At 41.2% G+C, this 26,457-nt stretch overlaps 1 protein-coding gene and 1 pseudogene across 2 annotated transcripts in view; one reads left to right on the top strand and one right to left on the bottom strand.

Annotated features, from left to right (window-relative positions):
* Positions 1–715: 715 nt before the first annotated feature.
* Positions 716–3,419, bottom strand: LOC125105999 (uncharacterized protein ARIH2OS-like; annotated as a pseudogene).
* ARIH2 (ariadne RBR E3 ubiquitin protein ligase 2) overlaps positions 2,064–26,457 on the top strand; it is a 50,786-nt gene continuing 26,392 nt past the window's right edge. Inside the window, exons 1-3 of one of the 2 annotated variants that reach the window (XM_047694407.1) lie at positions 2,064–2,228; positions 5,655–5,714; positions 7,845–8,188. In XM_047694407.1, coding sequence (XP_047550363.1) covers positions 7,940–8,188 — 249 coding nt within the window. In that variant the 5' untranslated portion in view covers positions 2,064–2,228; positions 5,655–5,714; positions 7,845–7,939. Of the gene's footprint in view, positions 2,229–5,654; positions 5,715–7,844; positions 8,189–22,940; positions 22,987–26,457 lie in introns of those variants that run through there. The other variant, XM_047694416.1, reaches the window with a different exon arrangement.

Here is a 26,457-nt window from a genome sequence, read left to right as displayed (position 1 = left end):
CTGGTTAAAGTATTATCAGACCAATAAATGTTTATGTAATACAGTAATATTGAAAACACAGTTGTGGGCACCTGGGTGGCTCAGTGGGTTAAGCCTCTGCCTTCAGCTCAGGTCATAATCTCAGGGTGCTGGAATCGAGCCCCACATCGGGCTCCCTGCTCAGCAGGGAGCCTGCTTCCCCCTCTCTCTCTGCCTGCTGCTCTGCCTATTTGTGATCTCTGTCAAATAAATAAAATCTTTGAAAAAAAAAAAAAGAAAACACGGATCTGTGCCCTTAAGAAACTCACCTTTTGGGATGCCCAGGTGGCTCAGTCAGTTAAGCATCAGCTCTTGTTTTTCTTTTTTAAAGATTTTATTTATTTATTTGACAGAGAGAAATCACAAGTAAACAGAGAGGCAGACAGAGAGGAGGAAGCAGGCTCCCTGCTGAGCAGAAAGCCCGATGTGGGGCTCAAACCCAGGACCTGGGATCATGACCTGAGCCGAAGGTAGCGGCTTAACCCACTGAGCCACCCAGGCGCCCCGAATCAAGTCTTGATTTTAGCTCAGATCATGATCACAGGGCTATTAGATTGAGCTTCTGTCCAGGGTAGAGCCTGCTTAGGATTCTTTCTCTCCCTCTCCCTCTGCCCTTCTCTCTCTCTCTTTCTTGCTGTCCCTCTCTAAAACAAAAAAAGCAAAAACTCACCTTTAGTAGAAGACAGGTGAACAAATATGGATAATACTTGTTCATATTTGTTCATATGTCAAGCACATGGATGTACATATTATATTGTACATGTGCTTGACATATGAACAAATTCTCTATTTTGTAATGCAAATAGTGGTACAGAAAGTTTCCTTTTATTTGCTGGAGAGCATTTATTACCAGTAAACCAAAAGGAAAGCTTCTACTTCAGATTTTATTTGCAAAAAATATGTTAGGTCTTTTACTAGTATCATAATTTAAAGGAATATGTTTTGGCAAAACAAATGAAAGAAGCACATTCATGTTTAGTAGACTTTTACGTTGTTAACATATAAAATTCGTAATCCTGCAATTGTTAGTCATTGCTATTGATTTTCACTCCAAATTTATTTGGGCTTTCTAGGATTTGTTACCTTTTGCAGGAGGAGGGAGGATTTCTAGTATTTGTGCCTTATTTAGATACATGCTCTTAAACTGTTAGCTGAAAACCATGTATAAGAAATACACGAATACATGCATGAAGCAAGTACTAAATAAGAGCTCGTTACACACAGATATTTTGCGTATCAGTACATACACGACTTGTGTACGGGTGGAAATAGTTTGGGTTATGGAAGACTCGCACAGCCAGGATGCTCCGTTAACATCACCCGCTTCACCCTCGCATTTTCACTTGTGCAGCAGCAACCTGAGGGAGTCTCCGGGTCTTTCTATCCACAACACTTGGCAACAGGTCCTAGAAGTAACTGGCAGTCATAATGACGCATACTTCCTAAACTGCTTCTAGAAACCGTGTAGCAAGGCAAATGTGGAATTGAAGAAACAAAATCACGATTCAATCTTGAACGATGAATGGGAAGCGGGAGACCTGGGTGGGCCAGGCCGCGGAGAGTAAAGGGAAAGCCCGGCCCGGTCTGTGCGGCTGGGGTTCACCAGGCGGCGGGCTGAGAGTGCAGGCAGAAATTCCCCGCCCGGCGCGGCGACCTACAGCCCCAGTTCTTCTTCCACCAGACAGCGGCCGGGAGACAATGGTCCTTTACTACTCCATGGACGTCAGCATGTTTTCTGTATGCACTACACTCGAATACAGTAAAGCGAGCGGTCCATCCGAAAAACGCTGGTTAAAATTATCCCGGCGGGCGGTGCCTGCGGGCGAAAGCCGGAAGAGACGCCTTGACCACTCTCCAATAAGCCGGCTCCTCTCCTCCGCCGCCTCCCGCAGCCGTGGGCGCTGGCCTTGCCAGGTCACACTCAGGATCGCAGTGCTGGACTGCAGTTAAGCGGGGGCCAAGGGACGCTATCATCCAGCACCAGCCCGCGACCTCGGCGACCTCGGGTCGACCCCGGGCCGGAAGTGACGCAACTGCACTGAGCACTTCCGGAGCTGCGGAGACGGCTCCGCGGGAGGAAGGAGCGCGGGCCTTGACCGGCGTCGGCCCGTAGTCTCCGCCGCCGCCTCTGCGCCCGTGTCTGAAAGCTCTGGCCCGGCCGGACCCGGTCTAGTCCGCCCGGGCTCGGCGGCCGCGGGCTGCGGCTCCCGGTAAGTATGCGGCGCGGGTCGCGGCCTTGTTTACCCTGGCGGGCGGGGGAGGGGGGGTTGCCTCACCGCGCGCCTCCCTAGCCCTACCGGGGCTCCGCCTTCATTGCCGCCTGCGAGATCCCGGTGCCCCTGGGCGCTGGGTCCCGGTCTCAGCGCCCACGCCGCCCGCGGAGGGGCGGCTGAGGGCTACGAGAAGGCGGCGGGCGCCTGGCGTTTCTCGGTTTTTCCTTCTCCTCCTGTCTTCCCAGCTCCCAGAGAGGTCGGAGGCCAGCGCCTCTGACCCACCGGCGCCGGCGCCTCTGGGCCCTCCCCACCGGGCGCTCCGGGGATACGCGCCGCCTCCGGGGCCCCGCACTCTAGTTATCATTCGGAGCCCTCGCAGTGCCACCCGCGCAGTTAGTTAACGCTCGCCTGCGAAGGGTCCCCCTGCGCGTGGGTTCGGTGTCCTCGCGGCTGTCCCTGCGTCTCGGTAGAAACGTGCGGCCCAGGAGCTGCGCCGTCGTCTCGCGGGACGCTGCTGTGCTAGCCGCGGGAGAGACAACCGTGTTGTCGGATGACTTCACCTCTGTACTGATTGTTGCTCTGTCCCGTAGAACTTTCTGCCACAATGGACATATTCTATACTTTTGTTCTTAAGTAGGGTAACCACTAGGTACACGTGGCTGTTGAGCATTTGACTTATGGCTAATGCGACTGAAAACCCGAATTTTAGGGTTTTGTTTATTCTTATTTTTTTTAAAGATTTTATTTATTTATTTGACAGACAGAGATCACAAGTAGGCAAAGAGGCAGGCAGAGAGAGAGAGGAGGAAACAGGCTCTCTGCTGAGCAGAGAGCCCAATGTGGGGCTCGATCCCTGGACCCTGAGATCATGACCCGAGCCGAAGGCAGAGGCCTTAACCACTGAGTCACCCAGGCGCCCCTTGTTTAGTTTTTTTTTTTTTTTAAAGATTTTATTTATTCATTTTACAGACAGATCACAAGTAGGCAGAGAGGCAGGCAGAGAGAGAGAGGAGGAAGCAGGCTCCCCGCCGAGCAGAGAGCCCGACGCGGGGCTCGATCCCAGGACCCCGGGACCATGACCCGAGCCGAAGGCAGAGGCTTTAACCCACCGAGCCACCCAGGCGCCCCAACCCCTTGTTTAGTTTTAAAGTTAAATTTTAATAACCATACGGGGCTAGTGGCTACCATATTAAACAGGCTAGTATAGTGTAAGGTTTTGAAACTAAGTTATTAGTTCATTTTTTTTTTTAAGATTTTATTTATTTATTTGACACAGAGAGAGAGATCACAAGTAGGCAGAGAGGCAGGCGGGGGTGGGTTGGGGGTGGGGAGCAGGCTACCCGCTGAGCGGAGAGCCTGATGCGGGGCTCCATCCCAGGACCCTGAGATCATGACCTGAGCTGAAGGCAGAGGCTCTAACCCACTGAGCCACCCAGGCACCCCTGGTTCATATTTTTAAAGTGCTAAGTAGTTTTCTTCAGAGATGAAGCCTTAGTAAATGACCATTCAGAGCCAAATGTTATGTCTGGAGTAAATATCTTCAGACTTGCCAAAAAGTTTTCTTGTCAACTTTAAACTGAGAGAGAAGTCTTCAGTTTGGATCCTTTAGCCCAGGGAGGGAGGGTGTCACGTCTCCTCAACAAGTAACTTTGGTTCTGGGGGAAAAGTAATTTATATTACTCCTTTTCTGTCTGGGGTGGAGGGGTAATATTTAACATCCAAAGGAAATCAGAGCATTGTCATTAGTTCTTTTAATAAGGCAGTGACATTCAGGCCCCTTCGAACAATGTCAGCACTCTTTTGAGTATAATTAGGGATGTTTAATTTTGAAAAGATTAAAAATTAAGTTTTTATTTAAATCTGGACCTAGAACTCCCACCAAATATGAAATGACTTTCTCTTTTTTGGAGGGGAGTATGAAGTTTTCCCTTGCTTCTTGAGTATTTAGTTAGTGAGAAGCCTTTGGGCAACATCTAAGTTCAAATCCTGGGGAGAAAGCCAGAGAAAGTGGAAACCTTGGTCTTCTGTTTGTTGTGATTCTGGAGGTATCTTTGTGGATAATATTAGGTTCTCTGGAAGGGTGGTGGGGAGTTATAAATCCCTGTAGCCAGTGGATCCGGTGGAAGTATTAATTCTGGGTGATACCGGTTGCTAGCACTGTGATCCTGGCAAGTTACTTAACCTTTCTGAACTGTGGCTTCCTCATTTGTTAAGAACGGAATTATAGCCACTTTGTAGGGTTGTGAAGATGAGAATGAGTCAAACCTGAAATTGGCCCTCATTAAATGAGAGCAAATATTGGTAGTGAAATACTGTAGATGGGAGCAGTATTTATGAATTTTATTTTCCCAGTAAGCAATATCTTGAATAAAAATACAGGTAAAAGATAAAAGACATTAAGGGGCGCCTGGGTGGCTCAGTGGGTTAAGGCCTCTGCCTTTGGCTCGGGTCATAATCTCAGGGTTCTGGGATCAAGCCCCGTGTGAGTCTCTCTGCTCAGCAGGGAGCCTGCTTCCCTCTCTCTCTCTGCCTGCCTCTCTGCCTACTTGTGGTCTCTGTCTGTCAAATAAATAAAATCTTTAAAAAAAAAAAAATTAAAAAAAATCAATTGTTCTTTACTGTTTTAGAAATAATCTTCCATAATCATTGTTTAGACCTTGATTTTCATTTGGTTTATATTTACTTGTCCATGTTTGAAGTATTTTTTCGTAAGTTACAAAGTTTTAGTTTTTTGAGAAATCCTGTAGTATAAAGAAATAGACATAAGATTTCTAATTGAGTGAGCAAGTAGTACTTACTTAGTCTTGCATAGTGAGCTCTGTATCTGAGCAGGTCAGATGACCCTTGAGCATGTCAGAAGAGAGGTGACGAAGGGGGATTAATATTGCCTAGTGGGCATCCTATTTGGGACATTCTTTATTTCAAAATAATTCTTTCATGAGTAAGTGAGATCTGAAATACTGGCAATATTTGTTGTTAGATTATCACCGTGGAAGTTACTTTATACTAAAAATTTCATTTTAAGTCAGTTGCAATTTACTTTGTCCACTTCTGTGTAACATTTAGGGTTGAAATTGTGATAGTGACTTAGGGAATCTGAACCATAGGCATAAGGTGGTGGGTTTTCAAACTGAGGGAGGGAATTGGGTATCTATTTACATCACCAGTATTCTAGGTTAAATACTTATTGACTATTTACTTTGAGCACTTTGTTTTTTAGAAGGCCATGTAACTCTTGTTGTTAATAACTCTTTTCAATATAATGGTATACATGTTTCTGTGGGACTTACAAGAAAATAATTTCAGTTACTCTGCTCCCTTGTTGCTTATCCTTTTAAATGTCTTCACTTGTTAAAAAATAAATTTGCAAAACCAGGGTACCAACGTCAAAAATATAAATAGAATTTTCTCTTTTCATTTTAGATGGAAATTATATGACAGACTATTTGGGGTGACATCTTGAAAGATCTTCAAGAATTGCAGGTATTTTTAATTTAAAGATTAACTTTCTCCTACGGGAAAAGTACCATAGTTCATTTGTAATTAGGTGATTCTGCCATATAAAACAATTTGTTAAAAGTCAAACTGAAAATATTAGTACTGCTCTCATTAACGTGATTTTTTAAAAAACTGGGCATTTATGGTTAGCATGTCCAACTTAGATTCCCTGATTTTTTTTTTTAAGATTTTTATTTATTTACTTATTTATTTGACAGAGAGAGAGATCTCAAGTAGGCAGAGAGGCAGGCAGGGTGGGGGGCGGAGAGAGATTCCCCGCCGAGCAGAGAGCCCAGTGTGGGGCTAGATCCCAGGACCCTGAGACCATGACTCCAGCTGAAGGCAAAGGCCCAACCCTCTGAGCCACCCAGGTGCCCTGATTCAGTTATATATATATATATATATATACACACACACACACACACATACATACATAAATATATATATATATATATAAAATATATATATATATATTTTTAAAGATTTTTATTTCTTTGACAGGCAGAGTTCACAAGTAGGCAGAGAGGCAAGCAGAGACAGAGAGAGGGGAAAGCAGGCTCCCTGCCGAGTAGAGAGCCTGATGCGGAGTTCCATCCCAGGACCCTGAGATCATGACCTGAGCCGAAGGCAGAGGCTCTAACCCACTGAGCCACCCAGGTGCCCCACCGATTCATTGATATTTTTATATTAAAAGGTGGTTCTGTGGTCCTTTACCTATTCACTACATGTTCTTTTTTTTTTTTCTTAACACATTCATTTTAATGTGTTTTAATTTTTATTTTTTGTCTTAATGATGGTTGATTTTTTTGAGATTTTTTTTCCAGATTTTTTATGTATTTATTTTTTTAGAGAGAGAAAGCTTGCCCAGTGAGACCAGGGGGAGGGGCAGAGGGAGGAGAGAATCTCAGGCAAGACTCCCTGTGGATCTCAGGACCTTGGGATAATGACCTGAACCCAAATCAAGAGTTGGACACTTAACCAACTGAGCGATCCAAGCCACCCCCTTGAGAGCTTATCTATTTCAAATAGACTTTATATATACTTTTGTATTTAATCTAGATTTAGTTATGTAAGTTATTTATATACCATCTAATCCAGATGCTCTTGCATTTTAAAGTCTTACGAGTTTTTACATTTAAATCACTATTTAAGGAACGCCTGGTTTAAGATGTCTTGTCTTCAGCTCAGGTCATGATCCCAGAGTCCTGGAATTGAGTCCCAGATCGGGCTCTTTGCTCACTGGGAAACCTGCTTCTCCCTCTGCTGCTGCTCCCCCACTGCTTATGCGGTTTTCTCTCTCTCTCTCTCTCTCTGACAAAATCTTAGACAAAATAAATTACTGTTTAATATTGTTTCTTGCAGATGATCATTTGAAATAGTACTTGTACAGAAAAGTTAATGGGTATTTGCCAAAATCTTCTCTGTATATTTATAGTTTTCCTTCTCAATTGAATCAATTTCTTTGTGTTGAAATACCCCTTTTAAAGAATCAGTAGAATCCTTTAAAACTGAAAAACCAGTTAACTTTTGCACACTGGAGGAGGGTGTTGAAGAGCTTTGTGGTTTTTGTTTTCCTTAACTAACCATGCACCTGTTTTCCAGATATCTCAGAGTGATGTCTGTGAAACAGTGGTATTCTTTTCCCAGACATTATAGTAGAAACGAACTGTGTCATTTGTGTACTGTTTGTGTCACTGGTCAGTGGGGCGTAACTAGCGGAGAGATTTTAAATTTTGGTAATTCCGCCTTAAGATTGCTTCCCTGGTGGGCCTTCAGCTGTGAGATGTGCCTCTTTCTTAAGGACTCCTGCGGGAAGGATAAGTCCTTGGAAATTTGACCCTTTGACATGGAGTAGACAGCCTTCCTGACTCTTTCATTCCAGGCCCTTCATGTGAAGTTACCATTATTAGGTGCTTCTGCTCCTCAAGAAAAGAATTTCCCTTAGATAAGCCTAGGCAGGGAGATGATGGTGATGTTTCCTATATGAGATGAGAGTTGGAATAGGCCATAATGGGGATAGGACCAGGCTATACCGTTTTGATTCTTCAATTGTTATTGTTATAACTTCTCATAGTGAAAGTAAGTAACACTTATTTTTTTCTTTTCCTTCCTTAGAGGACAAAAAACACTAATGCATTTGAGAAAGTGGTAAAGTTTGGGGGGAGGGGAAAAAACTGCTTTCCTGATCTGCAACTTGGCTGGATGCTAAAATGTCTGTGGACATGAATAGCCAGGGGTCTGACAGCAATGAAGAGGACTATGACCCAAATTGTGAGGAGGAAGAAGAGGATGAGGACCCTGGGGACATAGAGGACTATTATGTCGGAGTAGCCAGTGATGTGGAGCAGCAGGGGGCTGATGCCTTTGATCCTGAGGAGTACCAGTTCACCTGCTTGACCTACAAGGAGTCCGAGGGTGCCCTCAATGAACACATGACCAGCTTAGCCTCTGTCCTAAAGGTGAGCAGTGATGTCAATTCCAAGTATAATTCCCCCAGTTAAATCTAAATACAAGCTTTTGCTAACTTATGTGTCCTCCAGATTGATTGAATGAGTGGCGCTGTAGTGAAACCAAATTTAGGACATGTGTTGGATTAGTTGGACCCATTTGATGCTTTACTTTGTTTTCTAAAATATGCATATTTAAGGCCCTCAAATTCCCAAGTTACTAAAAATTAGGAACGATGGAATAGATTCAGGATAGATTGGAAGTACATAGAAGCAGAATTATGTAGATAAACATGGTTTCAGAAAGTGAGTCTTATGAAACTTAATGAGGTAAGATATGATTAGCCTCAGAATCACCATCCTCTATACAACCATGTGTGAGTTTCTGGCAAATGTCTTGAGAAGTACCCAGGATGTGCCTTGAGTCATCAGTGCCCCTGGGCTAATTGAATTCCATTGTTTCATATACTAATATCTAGGGTTGGAAGAGATTTTAGTTTGTGTTTCCTTGATTTGGGAGGTATTTTATGGAAATTTAAAAGAGTTGGTTATTCCAGCAAGAATCTCATTTTTACCACTGAAATTAGCTTGCTTTTCAATCTTGCACCTCAGGCCACTTTTTGTCCTTACCATGTATGTTTTGTGCTATGTAAGACTAGTACCTAGTACACTCACATAAAACACTATGTACAGTAATTATTTTTATGTTCATTTAGACAATTTCCCAGCATGTTTCTTTCTCCTCTAATGTTGGCCATTATGTGAAAGTGGGGACATTTCTCTTATTTCACTGCCCTTCCTTCAAGAACTGCTATATGGATCTTGTTATCTGCCTAAATCGGAGGTCAGGGGAACATTGGCATGATTTCAACCAAATGATTTTCTTGTTGGTATTTAAATGGAAGTAACTAAGGTGTGCCATGTGTGATTTCTATAAAAGCTGCTTTATCTATTAGTTTAGGGATTTTTTTCCCCCAGGTGGTCAGCAGAGGCTCACTAATACCTTAGATTTGGATACTCAGGGCTTTATTAGCAGCTAGTGGGAAGTTGAAATCTACAGCTTTTTTTGTGACTCCTTCCTGGAAGGGTTGCAGACTTCTTGTCTTGTGGTCAGTAGAAAACTTTGAAGAATGGAGACCCATCGGAACCTCTGGATTTGGGATTTCTGCCCCATAGCTTTAGTAAAGCTGCTGGGACCTCTGTTTCCAGAGGACATTTCTATGGTGGAAAAAGACATCATATCTCTTCTTCACAATGCACACACCTCTCTGGTCAACTAGTTTCTTTTGCTTTAACCATATTGTCAGGTTATGCACAGTGTTGGTATTTAAAATTAGAAAAGGTATTGTCAGGTGTGTGGCTGTGTGTTGACTAAGTTCATCAGATGTTTCATCTATGCATAAGCATCCTGTTCCCTCTGTGCTACCTTTCCTACCCTTCTGGGTGGGCCCAGATACCTGTGTTCATTTTTTTTTAATTGTGGCAAACCATACATAACATAAAATTTGCCAATTTTACATTTTTCCTTGCTATTAAGCTGATGCAGCATTAGACCCTTGGAAAGTCTTCTCCCCATAGAAAGCCCTCCCTTTCCTCCCTCCGAGTGCCTTCAGAGTCTAGCTTGTACTTTTCCTGGGTAGGCTCCTTGAGATTCCTGCAACACAGTGGTTGTACCTTCCTTTGTTCTCAGTGCCTGAACATTACAGCTCCTGTATGTACTAGAGCACATCCTGCAGTCTTTGGACCGCTTACGTTGTTTTACCTTTTCGTGTATTTTTGCATGATCTCCGACTAGATTGTCACTTCATAGAGGACAGAAACTGCTTTATACCGTTTCTCCCCCATCATTCCTGTCACAGTGTTTCATCCATAGTAGATGTTGAATAATTTCTTGGATACTGTGATTTTTGTCAGCTGTTGATGACAGTAGCTGATGCTGTTGGTATGAGCCAGATTCCGTAGTCCCCCTACTGTACATCCTTCTTTGCTGTCAGGAAAAGGCATCATTCTGACCCTCAAAATCATGAAAAGAAGGAGCAAAACCAACTTGGTATAGAGATGAAGAAATAAAAAGAGATAAAAGAAAGTTGAAACACAAGGAAAGGGTTAAAGAGAAAATGAGGCAAAGGGGAAAACAGTTCATGAAAATTTAGATCACAGTAGAAGATAGATTTTCCCCCCTCCCTAGGTCTCACTGAGAAGCATGCTAATAACCATTTTCTTTCTGGGGCTGGGGAGCAAGGGTTCTGGCTCTTTTGGTGGCTTGGCTGTGCATAAAGGGACTCAGTGGTGTTTTAAGTAGTTTGGGAATTTGACCAAAGAGGCTAGGCAAAAACAGCTTGGTTAAGACTAGAGAGGGAATCACATACAGTCTTCGTTTTTCAGGCTGGCTAAAAACTAACGTTTTCATTTTTGTAATTAATATTTTATGAGATGAGGGAATAATTTAAGTGCTGTGTTTACGGAATGGTGTTTATTGGTGCTTTGGCTATTCTAGCTCCCCTGTTTCATGTTTATCTGAGAGTAGAGATCAGTGGTGATCATTCAGATTACTACTGATGTCCCCCGATGATCCTGGTGTTGTTTGTACAACTCTGTAACATATTGAGATATTTAATTCTTTCATATGATTTAGGTGCTATTTGGCTGGTAGGAAATATGACGTGTATGTGGTTTAAAGTTAGAGCCATATGGAACAGTCATTTATGAATGAAAGCTAAGTTTGAGGACTGGCTTGACTTTTTCACTAATACTCATGTCTGTTTCACTTGTTTTGTTTGTGTGTTGGCAGTTACCTATGGATGGGGCATTGTCTGGCATAAAATTAAGCCTTTTGTTGCCTTTTGAGATTTGATGTCTCTTAAATATTAAAATTCCTATTGTCTGGGACACTGGGCTTTTGGTTTAGTGAGGGCCCCTGGTGTCAGGGTAACTTCCTATACATGTTGTAAAACAAGTCTGTGAGTAAGATCATTAATTGAGAAAGGAAAGTGTCCAGGAAATCAGATTTAAGGGCTAAGGATAGACAACATAAAAAAATGAATATCTGTTATTGGGGTTGGGGGCGGGGAGACTCCTGTGTTCAGATAATGGCAAAATGGAAGCTTTGTATTTAGAATTAGCTATCATCTTATACAGATAGGATACAGTTGACCCTTGAACAATGACGGGGATTAGGGGTGCCAGTCCCCAAACTGCCAAAAATCCACATATAACTTTTGACTCCCCCAAAACTTAATACTAGTAGTTTACTGTTGACTGGAGGCCTTACCAATACCATAAACAGTGAGCACATATCCTGTATATTACATGTATTACATACCAGATTCTTGCAATAAAGTAAGCTAGTGAAAGAAAATGTTAAGAAAGTCATAAGGAAAAGACATTTACAGTACTGTATTGTAAAAAATTTGTGTATGGGTGGCTCTGTGTGGTTCAAACCCATGTTATTCAAGTATCAACTGTAGTCATTAGAGATTAGATGATTGTCAGGTGAGATACATTGTAGGAGGGAGAAAATCTATGACAAATATTTGTCTTGATTGTGTAGGTCTTTATGTCTTAAGGGAAGTCTTTAAGGAAAACAAAGCTAACTTTTTAAAACCCTGTCTTTTCTTTAAAAAAAAAAAAAAAAAGCCCTGTCTTTTCATATGAAACTCACATGAAGATTATTTGATTATTTTACAGATGAGAGAGGCCTTTTCTGGTAATAACAGACATTTTTATTGCAAAATATGTAGTAGTTAGCCAAGAAGAATTTTGTTGTTCAGTGAATCCTGTTTGTTAATTCTGTTCTGTGAAACTCCTGAGGCATTTGCTATCAAGCTGCTCAGGAAGGGGCTCAGCCCAGATAGCCCAGGCTGGCTTTCATTGGTGATGGGCCAGAGGAGTCTCCCCCACGTTACTCTCTTCCTCTCAGCAGTGTGCCAGGGGTGTGGGCAGGAGAGGAGGAATGTGGTTCAGGTCCCCACCCAAATGCATGAAAAAGGAGAAGTAGTAGTCCACTTTGGGCTAGATCCAGTCTAATGGAGCAAAAGTGAGCTCTCTGAGCTTTGTGTTGCAGGAGAACCTTGAAGTTGGAGTAGAAGGGCAGTGCAGGTCACAGCAGTCAAGTCCAAGCCCCACAGGTCGATAAGCCTGGTGATGGGAAAGTTCTGTTCTGAGCTAGAGCAGGAGACTAAGAAGTAAGTATAGGTTAAAGGGAGTAAAATATGGAGGATTGTGATTGCAGCCTGGGGGGTCTTTACTATTGGATTTTTTAAACTTCTTCATTGCTGAACTGCGCTGTTCACTTCGTAAGCCTTGTGTTCCTCCAGATAGGATTGGAGAAATAAGCTGGTTATAATGAGTGTTTTTACTGCAGTTCTTGCTTTATGAGCCGTTGTATTAACTGCAGTAGAGCTGGGGAAACTGTTACATAGAATACTTTATTCTGCCACCCTTTTGCTTGAATTTATCTTAAAATCTAGTGTTCGATATTTAGCAAAATGTGGCCGGAAAATCTTTTATGATTCTTCTTCTGTGGATCATTTTTCCCCTTTGTGGATGAATCATAATTAGTTTTCAGAGCTTCTCACTCTAAGTGCAGAAGTCTTTATAGTCTCATGTTCAAAACAATCTCATTTCTGTGCATTTAGTACTGGTAACATGAGCAATTGATGTTTTTCACAAAAAACCTTATATTTAGTCTTTCTCTTAAGTGGCACCAAGTTTTTGTATAATATCTGGAAAAGACTTTAATTTTACTTATCATGTCAACTTTTTTTTTATCCTGATATAGTGGGATTTTAGACCATTTTTATTTATATATTTGTTAATGGTAATTGTTGTTTTATTACTATTAATGGGAGTATCCTCAAGCTGGGCCTGGTGACACTGAGTATTTATGCTGAGCAGCCATCTGATTTCTATTTTTATGACCTGATGTCAGATTTCTTTGCATGCCTGTATCTCAATAGAATCTAGATTAAATTCCTGTGTTTCAAATAGTTGGTTGTTAGTGGATGTGTCATACTTCATGACGTTTAGTCTGGAAATCTGATGTGCGTTTTACTGATGTACAGATTTTTTTTTTTTTTTAAGATTTTTATTTATTTATTTGACAGGCAGAGATCACAAGTAGGCAGAGAGGCAGGCAGAGAGAGAGGAGGAAGCAGACTCCTTGCCGAGCAGAGAGCCCGATGTGGGGCTCGATCCCAGGACCCTGAGACTATGACCTGAGCCGAAGGCAGAGGCCCAACCCACTGAGCCACCCAGGCGCCCCCAGATTTATTTTTAAAAGTGAGATGAAAAATGTCCAGAGTGACGTTGAGAATTGCCTAAGTACAACTAGTGCTCCAGTTGTCCCTGTCTTGCCAGTTTAGGAGGGTTATTGTCATCATTGACTTTGTGTGCTCACAGTGCACTTGGCACCACACACATGTTTACCCCCTTCCAGAAAATAAGCTCTTAATCAGATTCAAGAGCAGCTTTTTTTTTTTTTTTTTTTTTAAAGATTTTATTTATTTATTTGACAGAGAGAAATCACAAGTAGAGAGAGAGGAGGAAGCAGGCTCCCTGCTGAGCAGAAAGCCCGATGTGGGGCTTGAACCCAGGACCTGGGATCGTGACCTGAGCCGAAGGCAGCGGCCTAACCCACTGAGCCACCCAGGCGCCCCTCAAGAGCAGCTTTCATTCTAGTCTTTTTCTTGTACTTTTACATTATCATACAAACGATGCGTAATCAAGGGGTGGTTTTATTTTATTTCAGAATTTATTTATTTTAGAGAGAGAGCACACAAGCAGGGGGAGGGGCAGAAGGAGAGGGAGAGAATCCCAAGCAGACTCCCTGCCGAGGCCTACAATAGAGGGCTCAGCCACAGGACCCTGAAAGCATGACCAGAGCCAAAACCAGGAGTCAGCCGCGGGGTGCCTGGGGCTCAATGGGTTAAGCATCTGCCTTCAGCTGCCTTCAGTGTCTGTCTTTGGGTTCTTGGGCTCCCTGCTCAGTGGGGAGTCTGCTTCTCCCTCTTCCTCTGTATGTCCCTCCCTCATGCTCTTTCTCTCAAACAAATAAATAAAATCTTTTTCTTTTTTTTTTTTTAATAAAATCTTAAAAAAAAAAAAGTCAGGCACTCAGCTGACTGAGCCACCCAGGCACCCCCTTAAGGGGTGCTTTTAATCCTACATTTGTGTTCTAATCCTTAACTTATTTATATTTAACCTTTTATTGTTGAGGTGTTACTACAGTATTTAAAGAAGAAATATCCTTCATAATTCCTTAACCTAAAATAAAAGTTTTCTTCCTTGCTGATAGTCCTGCAGGTCTTACCCAAATTTATACATAATATTACTGTGCTTCAATTCATTCATTTAACCAATATTTATTAAGCACTTACTATGTGCCAGGCACTGAAAAAATAGCATTGAACAACATAGATAGGTCCCTTCCCTGATGGATGTTAGATTCTGGTAATTGTTCTGGACATGTATTTTTATATTCTGCTACTTTCTTATATACAAGCTTGCCTCAGAGATATTGCAGTTTTGGTTCCAGACCACTGCAATAAAGCAAAAATCACAATAAAGCAAGTCAAATGAATTTGTTTCCCAGCACAAAAAAAAGTTGTATTTATGCTATACAGTCATCTGTTAAGTGTTCAGTAGCAACGTATCTATAAAATAATGTAAATATCCTAATTTTAAAATAACATTGCTGAAAATTGCTAACCATCACCTGAGCTTTCAGCAGGTTGTAATCACTGATCACAGATCACCATAACAAATACAATAATAATGAAAAAATTTGAAATATTGCAAGAATTACCAAAATGTGACGCAGAGACAGGAAGTTAGCAAATGCTATCAGAAAAATGGTACTGATAGACTTACTTGATGCAGGGTTGCCACAGACCTTCAGTTTGTTTTTGAAAACACACACAAAATAATATCTGTAAAATTTGGTGAGATGAGGTATGCCTGTATTTTAACTATTTCCCCATTTTTACTTCATCCTCATAAATTACTTTAAATGGCTGAGTATCACACCATCATATTGAGCCTTAATTTGCTCAGACTTTCTCCATTGGGCATTTAGGTAAGTACTTATGTGTTACAGTTCTTGGGGACTGGTTATGTTGCTGTGAACACTTTCGTAAATGTGGCCTTTGAGTCTCTTGGCCCTTGGCCAGAGCCTGGGCTAGGGGTCAGATGGTTGGGCTCCATTTCCTTTTTTTGCCATTTAATATAATGTGACCTTGGGCAAGTTCCTAACATCTCTAAGCTTCAATTTTCTCAACTGTAAAATAATGATAAAGAGACCTCCTTCGCTGCAGTAAATGAGATAATGCATGTCAAGTGCCTGGCACATGAATGTTCAAACAAATGGTCACGGTGGAATGCAAGTCATGGCGGGCAAGTGCAGAACAGTGGGATTGTTACTTTCACATATTTACTGCACTTCCTTAGAACACACTCTTAGGACTGTGCATTTTCAGTTGCAGGCTAAAAGCCACGTTGAGGAAGGTTCTGGGTGGCATACAGATGATGTCTCTAGTGTGCATGTGGTAGATGGATCATGTACTTCGGATTTTTTTGTCTTCATCCAGAGCCTCCGGTTCCCTTCTCATGGGGCTCACTGATAAGAAAGGTAAAAATAACACAAAATGAATTTTGAATTGGGACCAGGAAAAGGATGCAGGGGAATATAGCTTGTCTGTTATTCCTACATTTTTGGTTCACTGCTGTGTTTGGTCTTAGGCCTGCATTGATAGAACTACTTAATGAAGTGCTTGGTTAATTGGAGGTTCTTATTATTGGGGCATCTCCTTATTTTAACTTGTGCTCTGTCCCAGTCTCCCCTGTTTTGTTTTGCTTTTTTTTACTTTGCCTTTGCCCCTACTGCTCTAGGAAAAATTTCACAGTTTAGATTTCTCTGCCCAAAAGAGGAAAGAGTTATAGGAAGGATTTGAGAAAGGTACAGATGAGATACAGGAAGCTTCTCATCTTGCTCTTCCTAAAATGTGTCTGTCCTGTGGCTTGATTACTCAAATTGACATGAATTACCAGAATTTGAAGCTTATTTGTGTTCCCTTTTCTTAGAACTGTCACAAATCTTTATACACATGAAATGGTTTTACTGTGAAAACCTCAAGTTATCAACCAGAAATGGAGAAAAATACAGGGAGAGTGAGCAAAAGGTTGGTTTAGAGGTTTTAATAGAATAGAACTGTTCTTATGATCATGAACAAAGAGTGGTCTCCATCTGGAAAATTTGCCGTCTGACTAGTGGCTTCTTTCTTGGCCAGTACGGGCTCTAGTCATTCTCATTTCTTTTATCCCTTAGTTTAGGCTTTTATTTTCCAGAATCTGTAGATAGCTTTGCCTCCTTTTAACAAGAAATAACTCCAGTGCCATCAAAATTAGCTGCCTGGGGACGCCTGAGTGGCTCAGTTGGCGGCTGCCTTTGGCTCAGGTCATGATCCCAGCGTCCTGGGATCGAGTCCCACATCGGGCTCCTTGCTCAGCAGGGAGCCTGCTTCTCCCTCTGCCTCTGCCTGCCACACTCTGCCTGTGCTCGAGTGTGCGCTCGCTCTCTCTCTAAAAAACAAATAAATAAAATCTTAAAAAAAAAAATTGGTTGCCTGGATTCTCTCGTTCGCTCTCTTTTTTTTTAAGATTTTATTTATTTATTTGACAGAGATCACAAGCAGGCAGAGAGGCAGGCCGGGTTGGGGGGGGGGGCGGTGGAGCAGGCTCTCTGCTCAGCGAGCAGAGAGCCCGTTGTGGGGCTCGATCCCAGGACCCTGAGACCATGACTTGAGCCAAAGGCAGAGGCCAGGTGCCAGAGCCACCCAGGCGCCCCTGGATTCTCTGTCTTAATTGATGATACCACCATCCACCAAGCTGGAAGCTGAGGTACCCTTGACTCCCTTCTTCCATGAAGCCCTCCCTCTTCCCCAGGCAAAGTTGGACACTCCTGTCTCTGTACCACTCTGTGCATGTGTCTTGCTGTGTATTTATGCTAATTAGAAACTCTTGTTTGTAAGCCAGGGCTTAAACTCTTTGAGAGTTTCTTGTTGATCTGACTGTCTAAGCCAAGTCAATGAATGCAGGAGTTGAGAATTTAACCCCAGACCTCTACTTCTCTAGGTTCCCATTTGTAAATAGAAGACACAGTTATCAAAGGATTTCCATGAAGCTGGCTGAAGTCTAAGCAGAAACAGTATATACCTGGTAGATGTATGGTTCCCAGCTTGGGGTGCATCTCAGAATTAGTTTTGTCAATTCTGATACAGAAGCCTGAATTTTATGCAGACATAATAAAATAAAATCTTATTTTATGCAGACATAATAAAACAAAATTTTCAGAGATGAGGCAAGGTATTCATTATATTCATGTGGAGAATTCATGTGGAAGTACAAAAAAATTGTGAAACAATTCAGGTTATCAAAGTGAGGAGGAAAGGGTGCATTTTCTTTGGCTGCCGAAAGGATGTGTCCAACCTTTAGAGTGTACTGGTTTCATAACTGGAGTAGGGGTGGGATAAAGACACCCAACTATACTGGCAAGTTTGATAGGTTTCCTGTATTTTTTTTTTCCTGTAATATTTCTGATGTCTAAACGTAACTTCCTGTGTCATCGATATCAAGATAAAAGTGGTTTCTTAGGATCATTGTGATAATGACAGCTGTAAAAATGACCAATAATATCTCCAGTGTGAATGTTTTAAGAGTTTTGAATTTTATGATGCAGAACACATCCTTTTTTTTTTTTCCCCCCGGCTAGCATGTTAGCATTGGCTTCTGCTGCAAGATCGTTGGCTGTCCTTACATACCTTTGTATCCCCTCCATTTGTTTTTGTTTGTTTGGTATTCAGATGTCTGTAGCAGTTTTATTTGCAGTAGCCAAAAACTGGAAACAACCTTAAATATCCACAAACAGATGAACGAACAAGTAGTGGTGTGCCCATTGAACAGCATACTTCTCAGCGGTATAAAAAGAGTGAATGGCTTACATAAGCATCATTGGTAAATCCCAAAAAAGTATGCTGCATAAGGGAACCCAGGAGGGAAAAAGAGCAGATATTTTATGATTTCAATGATAAAAAATTCTAGAAAATGCAAACCCATCGTGAAGGAAAGTAAAACAGTGGTTGCCTGGAGAGTTGGGGAGGGCAGGGAGAAAGATGATGCTGAAGAGCATGAGGTAAATTCAGGGGTGGTTTTCTATTTTGAAATATTATGAAAATAAAAGTAAAGGCATATTCATGTTATTAAACTCATGATACAACAAAGAGTAGGTTGAGGGGGGTGGCTTGTGGAGACCTTGCACACAGGAGCCACTTTGTCCCACAAATCTTTGAAGAGACCTTGAGCTCTGATTTGACTGACAAAGGCTGGAAGGGATAAACCAACTGCAAATGAGGGGATTAATTAGAGATTTCTCTCTAAAATAGTCAGCCCTGCCCGCACTTGGTTTAGGCAAAATAATCTGCATATTTTTAAGAAATAGGGGAGAAATAGGGCCTTTAAAGAGTGTGAGATTGGGCTGACCTCATTGCTCACTTTGGGGGCTCTTGAGTCTTGGGTATATGCTGCCTCTGATTAAGCACCCTAAAGAAAAGCCTGTCAGTTGACAGTTGACAGGTTCTGTCCATGTACACAGAGTTGGATTCATTTTCCTGACCTCTCCCACCCCTTTTAAAATTGTAATATTCACATAAAATTAACCACTTTAAAGTTGAAAATCAGTAGCATTTAGTACATTCACAGTGTGCAACCATAACCTCCGTCTAGTTCCAGAACATTTTCATTACCCAAAAGGAAACCTGGTATGCATTAAACAGTTATTTCCCACTCCCCCTGGGCAACCACTAATCTGCTTTTTGTCTCTATGGATTTACTTATTCTGTATATGTCATATAAATGGAATCACGCACTATATGACCTTTTGTGTCTGGTTGCTTTCACTTAGCATGATATTTTCAAGGTTCATCCAAGTTATAGCATGTATCACTACTTCATTCCCTTTTTTGGTGGCCCTTTGTTTTTTTAACCAAGAATCACCAGTCATTTGAGGAAAACATGCAAAATGGAAAAGAAACAGGAAAATTGATCTGAGCTGAAACAGACCAGTAGATGGTTTTGCTTGTTTTTAAAAGCATACTATTTAGTAATCTGCTAGATATTCAAGAAGATATGGCATCCATGAAACAATCAGTGTTGCCATCTGGAAGAAACTGTCAAAATAAAAAAGCTCATAGAGATGAATTATGTGTTTGCCAAGTTAAAAAATATTCCGTAGATAGATCAGAAGATAAAGTCAAGAGAAAATCTCAGCATAAAGCCAAAATACAGGCAAAAATTGATGCGGAAGAAAGAGACATAAAGGATCAATCCGGAGAACCATCATCTGCCAGAATTTCTGGGAAGTGAGAACAAAAATTGAAAGGAGAGAAATATTTAAAAGTATAGGAAGAAAATTTCCAGGATCTAAAGAAGGGAGCATTCTTCATATTGAAAGTTTCTGCCCAGTGCTCAGACGAATAAAGAAAGACCCACGGCTAGAATTGTGACTATGAAATTTCAGAAAAACAAGAATAGAGAGGAAACCATAACAGTTTCTATGATATACACTGGGTCTTCTAAAGCAATGGGAATCAGATGTGTCATCCACAACAGTGACAACCAGAAGGCAGTGGAGCAGCAATCTTCCCCAGCCCTGAGGGAGAATGGTTTTGAACCAGATCTGTCGTAGGAAAATACACTTGTTTTCAGATGTGCAAGGACGCCTGAAATTTTCTTTCCTTATACCTTTTCTGAAGCAGTTATTTACAGATGAAAATTTTAAAAAAAGGAAAAATTTCAAGAAATGACTGAACTAACCCCTAACCTAGTAGTCCAATGAAAAGACTCATGTTACCTGTGCAACAGGTACTCTGTTTTACCCTGGAAAGTAGCCATCCCAGATTTGAACACAGATTTGGTGGGATCCAGGAAAAATTTATTTGGGAATGGTAGTGGGTAGATTCCAAGCAACAGATAAAATGAAAAAGCTGGAAGATAGTCGGAATACAGTGAAGAAACCATAGAACTTTTTACAAGGGGCAAGGGAATTAGAATTCCTACGCAAAGCAGAAAAACTATGCAGAAAGTTGTAAGCCAAATACAAATCAAACCCACAAGTGGCACAAGTATGAAAAATTGGTGACTGGATATAAAATGTATTTGTGCCTAATGTATGAAGAATATCCTCCTTTATGGATAGTGGCTTTGGAAGCACAAGGAAGAAAGAGCAATTCTGGTCCTGTAAACAGTATTTTAAAGTTACAAAGGTAACTGAAGGAAGGAACTGAAAGTAGTAATTTAAATATAAAAAGGTTGGGCCTTGGAAGGGGTGGTAGGGAGTGGTATAAGTACACTAAATCTGCTAGAGAATTATGGGCATGCTTAATGAGGTTGGTGACAGCCAAAAGAATTGGTGGAGATTTCTCCTGGGTAGGAAGACTGAGATGCTGGGCTGGGATGGCGCCGCAGGTTTTGTTCCTTCTCATCACAGTGCTTTTTATGAGCCGTTTGATTTTCCTTGTTCGTTGGTATTTGGGATGGGTTAAGAACTTGTTGATTCCCAATAAACAAGTGTTTCTTTCCTGAGTGTCTTCCGTTGTTTTAACTCTTAGATAGATGCTGAGAACTGGGGGGAAAAAGAGTTTGACCTCTACCATAAAATAATTCTAAGATCTCTTTGCCTTTAGTTTCTGCCATCGCTTTTTTTAGAATGGTGAGAGAGGAGATATAAATAAATCTTTTTCTACTTGTATTTCATATTTTCTGATATATCCACTAAGAGTGCCACTTTGATTATCTTGGTCTGTTGAAAAACTTAAAGTAGCTTCTTCAGACTCCAACCTGAACTCCTTGCTGTTTCCCCCTTCTCTAACCCTTATGTTTGATTTTTGTCACCTCAAACCTCCTGTAACCATCTCTGCCCTTCAGAACCCTCTGCAAACTCAGAGGACCTCTTGTCCTTCCTTTTTTAAATTCTTTTTTTTTTTTTTTTAAACCTTCCTCGGGAGCTGTATCTAGCCTCTCCCTGCATCCCCTAGAGGCCTGGAAGATCTTGGTGCCTGTCTGGGTTCTGGAGGAGAGTGTGGGTGTGCAGTGACAGGATCTAGTACTGGTGCTGGCATTGTTCCAAGTGCTTGCATATGGCAGAAAAGGAAGTTGTTTCAAATTTCTGTCCTCAAGGAGCTTCCATTTCTGATGGAGTTTTATATAAACAGAAAGGTTATAAAAATAGCGTTAGATGTTTTAAGCACAGCTAAGGCCAGCAATTGGTAGTTCTGTCTTTGAAAAATGTTCTTGGAGTCCATGGCTTTATCAGTAAGATATGCTAACCTCTGAGGTATCCTCTAGAGAAGAGTGGGAACATGAATGGTACTGCCAAGGTAGTGTTTGGTATTCCCTCTTCCAGGCCTCCTCACAGTAGCAGTAGCTACAAGAGGCAGAGCATTATTTGAAATCATTTTTGGACAGGGTGGGCTTATGGCTGCATGAACATGGTAGGAGATTTGGATTTTAGTCCTACAATGTGCAGTTCATTGGATGTCAGCTCCTGTCTGCATTTCTTTTGGTTTGGTTTTCTTTTGGTTTGGTTACTGGATATGACCTTGGTTCGTAAAAATGGTGGTCATCCTGCTTATATGGCACCCCCTGGAAAACTCTTAGAATTCTCGTAGGGGCTTAACCAGCCCTTTGTACTAAGTACTTTCCAGAGGTATTTCGTTAAAATGTGCTTCCTAAAAGATAGGCTGGGATTTACTCCGTGATACTGTAGCATGTAATGGATAGATGAGGTATAGATAGAGTGGACCTGAGTGGCCATGAGTTGATGTTGGAGCTGGGTGACGGGTACATGATTTTCATCATACTCTTCACTTTTATAGATGTTTGGAATTTTTCATTAAAAAAGTACCCTGGTGGTCAGGGATGGATGACTCATATTTTTGCTTTATTGTATTTTGCATAAAATTTTTATTTAGTGAGGTCTTTGGGGGGGTTTTGGTATTTATTTGATGATTTGATGATTAGAGACAGAGTGAGTTAAGGTTAGATGAGAGAAATCTTCAAATTTAATCAGATTTTTCAAAACATGAATAGCATGGGTGCCTTGATTACAAGTCAGCTCTCCCATCATGGAGACCTGTAAAGAAGAAGTGAAAGGAAGCAAAGTTATGATCAGGAGCCAGAGAGCTGACCTCCTAGAAACTGAGAATATGTAGATGTGAAGTATGGGAGAAGTGAAGGCCCACCACTTAAATTAGACCGTAGGGGTGAGCCTTGCCTCAAGTCAGAGCCCTGGTGGGACCCCGCTATCACCATCATTGCTGCTGATTTTGTCCCATCCTAGGGTGATAATTCACCTATTCCTTTGTCTCTGTACTTTAACCTTGTTTCTTCCTCTTATCCCTTTTAGTACTTTCTCGCCTCACCCCCTACCCTCCAAGACCTGAATTCATCCATCTTGATCTCCTTAGGCTAGCTTTCCTATGTCATGTCCCTTTCTACCCCAGATCCAGAAGCTCACCCACAGTTCACTCCTTTCCTTCATCTCTGCTGTTTAGTGAATTACCACTAGTGTTTGTTAACAAATGTGATTGGACCACGAAGTGGCTTAACACAGGCTGAGGCATGGAGACCCATTCGTGTAGCCTTAAAAATTTTCAGGCAGTTGGCAAGTAAGAATTCTAAATAAAAATTGAAACTACCACCTGTATTTTTTCAGGCCGTTGATGCTCACTGCCATCAGCTGCATCCTCCCTATGGCACTGGTAAGTGTGGGAAGGGCTGGTGACAGTTTTGGTGGGCTGCTGGATTTCTTTTTTCTGGGGGAAGGATCTATTTGCAAGCCGTGTTATTAACTTGTCCCCAAGGGCTGGACAGCTTCATCCAGCTGTAGGTGACTAAAAAGAGGAAGAAGCAACTGACGGTGCTCATGCGTTTCCTCGGGGAACTGTTGTCAAGAGCAGAGGCTACTCACTGTGTGCCTTGATCCTTACATAAAATTAGCACGTCCTATACATTATTTTGAATACTAAACGTACACTATCCAGATGCTCTGGGATGTCAAGTAGTAACTATTAAATTTCCCAAAACTCTTAAAACATTGTTTTTAAAGATGGATATTGGTTGTATATTAGAAAGGGTCCAAGATGTTGTATGTTCTTATGATTTTCTTCAGTAGCAAGGTTTATCTCGCTCTAGTATTTTAAGTTCCTTGTGGTCAGGAGATCAAGAAATGTTTGTTTCAGTGATAAATATAAAATTCTGATAGAGACTTACAAAGAAATTTGTGGTTCTCGTTTACTAACAAACTTGATGTGGGCTTGGGGACCTGTGATTTTTAAAATTGTTTTACCACAGTCTGCTTTCTGCTTAGGGACCTAATGGAGAAAATATGCACAGTAAAGTTGAAACATGGGGTGGGACAGCACGCCACAGAATTGCTGAAGTACAAGCCAGTAGCCAAATTGCTGCTGGAATTACCTTATCTAAGGCCTAGAAATCCTGCTGCTGTTTCCTTGTAGTGAGTGGGTTGGAGGCCATGCAGATTCAGAATTTTTATCTCATCACGGTGGTCTCGACTTTAAGTGACAGTTGGATGTTTACACTGTTTCATTTCTTTAGTCTCTGAAGCCCTTAGAGCATGGAAGGCAGTGCCTCCAGAATATCGAATGAAATGCAGAGGTGGTGAACTTGTATACTCTTAACCAGTGAGGAGCTCCTTGCTGGTTACTGCGGCTAAAACATTCATTTACCCTTTATTACATCTCTGTGGAAAACATCTTAGCACCACTGGCCCATATTCTCCATTTCCCACTGGTCCCTACTTCCCATCCCCCAGGCCCTACTTATGAAGTAGGGACGGAATTGTATACACACTTACTACATTGTTTATAAGAAACAGAAAGAAGAACTTAACTCTCCCAGCAGTTGTCTACTTCTTTAGGTTATCAGTGCACAAGCGGTAACTACCGAACATGTTTTGAGGACCCGTATAAGGGAAATAACTTTTAAGCATCTGACCCAAATATAGATTGTAGAAGATGAGTGAAGATGTTTGTCTGCAGCCTTTGGGAAATACTGATGACCAGCAGCAGTGTCCTTTCTGACATGCATGTAGCTAAGGTTTTCCTGAAACAAAGAACTGGAAACCATTCGAGGGTGTTGGGATTATAAATGCAACGGCAAAAGGAAGCCAGACTGGATTTGCAATGCAGAGCAGTGTTCAGGGTAAATGACAACGGAAGGTGATCCCCCATTTTTGTTTTTGTTTTTTTCAAGCTGGAAGGAAAGCTCCCCAGAGGTTCCTGAACTATTATTTGTCAGGTTTGAGGGTATGGAGAGAGAGGGGAGGAAAAGGCAGGGAAGATAAGGCTGCTCTTGGCTTCTGTGCTCTTACCAAATCTTTTGACTCTGGACCACTAGAGACTTGAGGGTATCCTTCAGTCTTTGATGAACTTTTTACCACTATTTGCCTTCCCTTCCCCACCTTGATCAGTTGCATTCCCTTCCCCAGCTCCTAGGAAAAATAAGAGAGGAGTTCTTACCTTTGGGGCTTCTGTTCACACTGAGCAAGGCTTAGCCACAACTGTGACGACTCAAAGACAGGCCTGAGAGCTGTGCTTTGTGGAATGGCAACATTTAAGGAGCAGAAAGACTAGGAGCAGTGTCCATTGGAACACTAAGAAGACTTGGTCTAGGAGGTTGGGAGAGAGCCACAGAGTATTGTAAAATACTGGCATTATAGATCTTTGTGGAAGTTATATCTGCTTATGCTGAAATTCACACTGTATGATCAGTTAACCTTTGGTCAAAACCATGTAGGGAAGTTTTTCATTTTGAGGAGTAAATAAAAGGTCAAAATGACTATTTGATGCAGTAGCATAAAGGTCAGCATTTTGTTATTGTGACATTTGTTTATGCAAGTTACTGCAATTATGTTAAAAGTCCCTCCTGACTTATATTTTGAAAAATTAAAACAAAGAAGTTTAAGGAATTGTACAGTGGACATCCATATACCTACTAACAAGATTATACAGGTGCTAACCTTTTGCTACATTTGTTTTGTTATATATCTAGCTTAGCCATCAACCAACCAATTTTATTTTTATAGAGATTTCTTAAAGTATTTATATTCCATTAAATTTGCCCATTTTAAAGTGTACCATTAGATGAATTTTAATAAGTTTATGCAGCGATGTAACCATCACTACAATCTGAGTTATAGAAAGAACACTTTCATCATCTGGGAAGTTCCTTGTGTTTGTTAGCCAGTCCCCACTCAAAGCCTCAGGCAACTAGAGATCATCTTTCTTTCCCTATGGTTTTACCTTTTCCAGAAACTGCATATAAAGGGAATTGTACAGTATGTAATCTTTTGTGTCTGGCTTCTTTCACTGAGCACAATGTTTTTGAGGTTCATCCATGTCACATTACATGTCGATAGTGTTTTCCTTTTTATTGCTGAATGATTTTCCATGTATGGATATATTATTACATTTTGTTGATCTATTCATTCATCAGTTAATGGACATTGGGTTGTTTCCAGTTTGGGGTGATTATAAAATATGCTGCCATGACCATTCTTGTCCAGGGCTTTAAATGGACATATGTTTTCATTTCTCTTGGATAGATATCTAGGAGTGGGATTGCTAGTTTGTATGGTAAGTGTGTGTTTAATGTTTTAAGAAACTGCCAAACTGTTTTCCGAGATGAATGCTATTTTGGATTCCAGCCAGCGTTGTATAAGGGTTCCAGTTTCTCCACATCCTTTCTAGCACTTGGTGTGGATAGTCTTTTGGATTATATTCATTCTGTTGAGTATGAAGTGGTATCTTGCAGTTTTTATTGGCAATTCCCTTATGACTGATAACATTAAGGATCTTTTCTTTTGCATATTTATTCTTCATACCTTTTTCAGGTAAAGTGTTAAGACCTTTTGCCCATTTTTTAAAAATTGGGTTGTTTGTCCTATTGAGTTGCCTGAGTTCTTTATAGATTCTGAATTAAGTTCTTTGTCAAATATATGATTAGTAATTATTTTCTCCTAGTCTCTGGCTTGTCTCTTCCATCTCTTCCAAGACATTCTTAATAATGTCTTTGAAGACTAAAAGTTTAATGAAGTCCAGTTTATCAGTTTTTCTTTCAAGATAGTGCTTTCGTTGTTGTATCTAAGAAATCTTTACCTAAACCAAGGATGCAGAGATTTTTACATTTAAATCTGTGAACTATTTTGAGTT

Source organism: Lutra lutra, chromosome 1 (genome assembly GCF_902655055.1).
Source record: "Lutra lutra chromosome 1, mLutLut1.2, whole genome shotgun sequence".
Classification (NCBI taxonomy): domain Eukaryota; kingdom Metazoa; phylum Chordata; class Mammalia; order Carnivora; family Mustelidae; genus Lutra; species Lutra lutra.
This window is presented reverse-complemented; position numbering and strand designations above follow the sequence as displayed.